The sequence below is a fragment of the Glycine soja genome, chromosome 1, assembly GCF_004193775.1.
Source record: "Glycine soja cultivar W05 chromosome 1, ASM419377v2, whole genome shotgun sequence".
Classification (NCBI taxonomy): domain Eukaryota; kingdom Viridiplantae; phylum Streptophyta; class Magnoliopsida; order Fabales; family Fabaceae; genus Glycine; species Glycine soja.
Window position 1 is genome coordinate 29855144 of NC_041002.1, and position 6099 is coordinate 29861242.

Genomic DNA, 6099 nt, shown 5'->3' on the forward strand with positions numbered 1-6099 from the left:
TGAATAAGTTCTTGCTAAAATAAAAATTATGGGATACTATCGGATGCAAATACAAGGGAAGATGTTGCTACATTTAGACACCAGAGAATCAACGTATTAAGGAAGGTGAATACACCACCAAGCATAAACCTACAAAACAGTTATCAATGAAACGATCTAAAATGCTATTCCCGTTGGAAGTTAAGGATCTTAAGAAAAATTAACATGTGAATGAAAAATATTGCGTTTTGATAGTACATAAGCCCTCATCAGTCGTTTCCATGAATGGGATTAAAACTCTATTCGATGTCATCAATCCAATCACCATATATCCTACTGATTTTATCTGGACCTTTCCACTTCTGATGTGCTCTCTGTCCTGGCCTCTGAATCACCATGGAAGAAGGCCTTTGTGAAGGGACTCCAATATGATACACATCAGAATGAGCGACAAGAGTAACTGCTGCAACCACATTATCGGCAGAAGCTTTTGAAGGCACTCCCTTATTTGTGTCACCAGCAACTGCAGAAGCAGCATCTCTATTTTCTCCCTCCATAAGCCCGCCTCCATATCTGTGCAATTCTGTGGTCAATATGAAAGTTAGATGTGTATGAAAACGGCTTACTAGTTATTAGGTACATATCTGACAGATAAAATATTCAAGCCAATAAAATGCTGATATGTGCAACATCAGAAAATGTTCTTAAATAGTCAAAAGTAATACGTAAGGCCAATCATAGATCCACTGGAAGGTAAAACTGGTATTACAAGCATTCCCAGGCAGACTTTCGCCTGTTGGGGATGAACATTTACAAGTGACAATAAGTGTCACATGATTAAGTGTATATTTCCCACACATTTCTGCATTCTCCATGAAACATTCCTAACAATATTTACTAAATTACTAAAAGGTTAATTGTAAGAGAGTTGCTAATGGTACCCAAAGAAATATAAGGATTTTGGAACCAGTTGTCTTTTGGAACCAGGGAGAGAGGGGAGAGTTTCTCAAGAAAAGTAGTAAAACCCTTAAATTTCTGAGTGAGAGGACCATGAAATTTCTCTAGTTTATAATCTTCGCCTTTGCTTCCAAATTTTTATATCATGCCATTTGTTTTATTTAAAATCAGAAAGCAACACAATCAAATGGAAGCTAAAAATGCATTTTAATACAATATGTATGGTCCCAATATATGTTGATTGAGGTGGAAAATAGGTTGTCCAATATAATTCATTGTTGAATTTCAGGTTTTTGAACTATGCGTTGTACTGCGCTATCATATTGTATTTTGAGGGTAGTACTATTGTTTTAATAGGAGAGAACCCAATGCTTGAGTAGTTACATGAATCAGCTTCTTCTCATTTAGGCCTTGCTTCGTTTGTAAGTATCTTAAGGACAAAATGTTAGCACATGTATCGTTTTGCAAAGTTTCCTTTCCTTTAGTGTGCTTCCACTGTGAACACAGCAATTACCAGAAATTGCATCTGTGTAAGACTTATTGTTTCCACTTTATCTACAACATTATATCTTTCTGAGAGCTACAAGGATGTAAGTTGTGCCAGTTATGCATTTTGAACCTGCTACTTAAAAACCTATGCTTTTCTCATCTCTCAAGACTCAGTTTTCTAATAGAAAAGAAACCTTGGATATTGAAGCATACGAGGCGAAGAGAAAGTCACGCAGTAATCTAAAATAAGGAAACTCGCAGTTAATGAAGGATACATGGAAAAAAAGAGAAATCCAGATTTCCACACATCAAACTTAAAAGTTCTTCTCTTGCTGTAGATTTTGAGTTGTTTGTTATGCCTTTCATTGGGCAAAAGTAACCATGCATTTCCCTGATCACAAACATGTTTCTCTGGCATGCAAACATGCTGTGTCGAAACATTGCAAAGATTACTAAAGTTGCCACAACACACTTCAATGTTATGCTTAATAAAAAACATGGAAATCAAATTATTAAATGATACATGTAGTCATGCACTTATGCCATACTCCCTAAAATAAAATCAGTAGAAATTAAAGCTGTAAAGACCATATTAACTAAAAATATCCAACACTGAATGATATATATATATATATAAAGCAATCTAGCATCAAGTGTCATAATCACAGATTTTGTATCCAAATTGCAAGAATACACCCATAATGAGAAATGACAGCCACAACCCAAAGTCCCAAACTAATTGAGTTCCAATTCTATCAGCATTTTATACAACAACACAACAATCCCTTCAATTATCACTCAAAAAATCTTATAAACAGAGAAAGGAAACAGGGTTGTACCTGTGGCACCATGAGCAAAATGACACTTATTGCCAAAGGGGCAATACCCTGTCATCTCCCACTTATTGCAAATCCTGGTTTTCCAATTAGAGGGCTTCGAATTAGGCCCATTCCCAGCAGCATTAGCACCACCATTACCACCACTGGCACCACCACCAACACCGCCGCCGCCGCCGCCGCCGCCACCGTAACCACCAGGGCCCAAACTTATAGCAACACTCTCGCGATTCTTCGATTGCTCATCGTGAAGAAAGGTGCAACTATCTCCATAGGGGCACCCTTCCTCCGTGTAAAACTTCTTACAATGCCTTCCCTTGTAGGACCTCTGCATCATTTCCCCTGAGAAGGTGGTAGACCCCACTGTGGGAATCTGAAACTCCTCCCTCGGCGGCTCGATCATCACCGCCTTCTCCTCCTCGTGGGCCGCCACGATCTCCTGCCAATTGGGCGGCGGGCGCCGCAGCTCCTCGATGCTGTGGGCGAAGTTGCAGTTGGTGATGTAAGGGCAGGTCCCCGCCCTGAACTTGCAGCACAGCTTCGTCTTGAAGAACATCTTCCCGATCGCCTTCGACCGGTTCGAGGAGCTCCCTTCCTGCGAGGAATTCCGCGACTTTTTGCTCGGCGGCTCCGACGACCGCCCCTCGTAATTCGAGTTCGACGGCGTCGTTTCTGAGTCCCCACCGCTGTTGTTGTTGTTCCAGAACCGGTACTCGTCCTCCGTCGCCCAATCGGCTTGGTCGCCGGACCAGCTCTCTCCGCCTCCGCCTCCGCCTCCACCGCCGGTGATTATTTGCACCACGTTGCCGTCCCGAGCGAAATCCATTGACGCAAACGAGGCAAAACCCTAACCAGATTTTGACCTCAGAGTTCTGTCTTTTGTTCTGTACCTCCGCGGAGATGCAGGTTTCGGAAAATTTTGAGGAAAGGGTGGTTCGCGGAAACCGACAGCTACCTAGGAGTGTCCGAACACAGCTGAGGAATTGGAGAAGAGAAGACAGTCTTTTTTTTTCTGGTTTAAGGCAAACTTATTCAAAACAATCTTGTTCGAAACAATGGCAGATAGATCCTGTTCGAGATGATACTTTGGTAGATAGAAGATAGGATATTGAGGGAAATAGGGTTGTAAAAAAATGACAATTTTGGAACGAAGATTCAAATCGTCTCGGCATAGAGAGAGAATTTATGGCATCGAATTGAAACTAGATCTGTGGCAACAGTGCAAGAAAATGAAAACAAAAACTGTCACAAATCGTGCAAGAAAGAATTTAGTTTAAATATTTGCAAGTGAGAAAGAAAAAGTTGAGAGAGGATCCGATTTTCAAAATGATGTAATCTAGGATTACAGAAATTTTCTTACCTGGTTGGTTAGATTTCCCGTGAACTGAAAGGAAGTTGAGAAACCACAGTATTTATTTGTATTTTTGTTTTTATTTTATTCTTCTCAAGGCTATAGTTGCCTCTCTAACGATGACATGAGTTGAGAGTTGACGAGTGACTTTGACATTATTGCCTGCTTAGTGTTTGTGCATTCATATTTCTTAAGCATATATCTGATGGTACGTTTAATGCACATTTAATTTCAAATATTAAATAGGAGTAATATTTTTATTGTTGTATGTCAATTAATCAATTAATTTTTCTAAAGATTTTTAGTTATTCTTAGATTTAGAGAAAATATACAAAGAAAGAAAATTATATCTTTGCGAATTATATTCTTAATTTTTATTGTTGTACAAACGAAGGAAACTAATTAATTTTTTAATTTTGATAAAATTGTTAGGCTTTTTCTATTATATCTTTGTGAATTTTTCAATACACTTATTTCTCATTTCACTAATACCTTTTCATTTATGTTCAAATTATTGACCAATAAATAACTATTTCATTTCGAAATATTCAAATTATTTATTTAAAATGTATTAGATAATTAATGTGGGTGAGAGTATAATTAATAAAAAAAATTATTGTAGCCTTAAATTTTAAAAATATAAATAAATAGAAATAATTTTTTTCCAAAAATCCAACAATTAAAAAGAATAAGAGAGTAATTGATTCTAAGACTAAAAAAATTACACTCATAATGTAAGAAAAATAACTTTTAAAATATTAAGCCTTAACGTTAAAGTCTTAAAAAAAATTAAAATTTAACTATATCTTTAAGATTTTTTTTTTTACTTTTCATCTCCTATAAATTTGTGATTGTGACTCCCAATTTTTAATTATGCACATTTAGTTTCTTGATATTTTGAATTACGTGATATTAATTTTATAGTTAAATTTCTCTCCATTTATGCTTAACATTGACTAAAATGTGAGTGTGTGGTGAGGTGACAAATAACCTATTATGGGTATTTAATTATATTTAAGTATTGAATAGATTAATGAGTTTAAGTGCATTTTAATAGAAACTAAAAAAAATACATTGAATAAAAAATGAAAAACATATAAAGAATTCCAAAATTCTTAATTTAAAAGCACATGATTTTTTTGTTCTCTCAAACATCTGAGTGGGGACACAAAGGATAGAGTTCTTCTTCATAGTTTGGTCAACATATACAATCAGATATATTATTAATATGATATTTTTTTTATTTTGATCGATAAATATTAATTTGTTAGTTTAGTTTGAAATGTTATTAATATGGTATGGTTTGTTTTATCAATTTTCCATATGACCAAATTTTTAAAACATTAAAAATTATTTTTAAGGATTGACAAGATTAATGCGTTTAAATGCATTTTATTAGTAACTAAAAATAAAATAAAAATTCGGGAAATATAGAAAGAATCACAAAATCCCTAATAAAAAAACACAATTTTCTCTCTTTTTGTTCTATCTCTCAAATGTGTGAGTGAGCACGAAAAGGATAAAATTCTTCTTCATGGTTTGGAAAACATATAAAACCAAATATGTTATTAATATGGTATTGTTGGTTTTATTCTCAATTTTCAATGTGGCTAAATTTTAAAACATTAAGCTTAAAAATATCAAAAGAATTAAAATCCAGCTATATCTTTAAGATTTTAGGATGAATTACACTTTTGATATTCTATTGTCACAACCTACCCTACGACGGGACAACGAAGGCAAAATAGATGAGTCAAAGCGTTCGTCTCCTAGGGTGACAATGAGCGGAGTAGCCATCAACTTTTATTTGAGGAAAACGTTAGAAAAACCAAAAAGAGGTCTGCGAATTTTGAGAAGAAGGGTTCGAGAGTTGTTTACGCATGGAGAAGGTATCAGCACCCCCTAATGCCCATCACAAGGGATGACAACCTTTAATCGAGTGTGCAAAAACGTGACTTCAATATTATTTATTTTCCCTTTTTATATTTTTATATTTTTTGGGATCGACAAGGGGACTGCCCTTGCTCCTGCATATCACTATTAGAAAATACACTTTCAACATCGATTATTTAGAACATTCTACATCGGTTCTAAAACCGATATTGAAAGTGCTGATGTTGAATATATCAATGTTAACATCGATTTTACAAAACTGATGTTAACATAAATATGATAACATCGGTTCTCTAAATACCCGATGTTAAACACAATGAATTACAGCAAAAAAAGTGTACGCATGATGAATGTTGACATCTGTTTTGTAGTAAAACCGATGTTAATATTGTATATTAACATCGGTTTTCTAGAAAAACCGATATTAATGTAATATATTAACATCGGTTTCCTACGATAATCGATGTTAATATATTCCATTAACATCGGTTTTTCTAGAAAACCGATGTCAACGTTGATGATGCATACACTTATTTGGTGTAGTTCTTTGTGTATAACATCAGTTATGTCTAGATAACCGATGTTAATATACAA

The 6099-nt window shown here is 35.0% G+C and overlaps 1 protein-coding gene across 2 annotated transcripts; it reads right to left on the minus strand.

Moving 5' to 3' along the window:
• On the minus strand, positions 1–3760 carry LOC114414500 (zinc finger CCCH domain-containing protein 12-like). Of its 2 annotated transcripts, XM_028378793.1 has the most exons (3): positions 3622–3760; positions 2265–3469; positions 1–562 (listed from the first exon to the last, which is right to left on the minus strand). In XM_028378793.1, exons 2-3 carry the CDS (start codon positions 3085–3087, stop codon positions 279–281), a joined length of 1107 nt encoding a protein of 368 aa, XP_028234594.1. In that variant the 5' UTR covers positions 3088–3469; positions 3622–3760; the 3' UTR covers positions 1–278. The 2 variants fall into 2 exon arrangements, with proteins under 2 accessions (XP_028234594.1, XP_028234585.1); XM_028378784.1 differs by lacking the exon at positions 3622–3760 and having other exon boundaries at positions 2265–3615.
• Between the last annotated feature and the right edge of the window lie 2339 nt (positions 3761–6099).

Coding starts and splice junctions, on each gene's coding strand:
- LOC114414500 (XM_028378793.1), bottom strand. CDS start 3,087: ATGGATTTCGCTCGGGACGGCAACGTGGTGCAAATAATCACCGGCGGT. Junction 563..2,264: donor TTTTGCTCATGGTGCCACAG/GTACAACCCTGT, acceptor TATTGACCACAG/AATTGCACAGATATGGAGGC.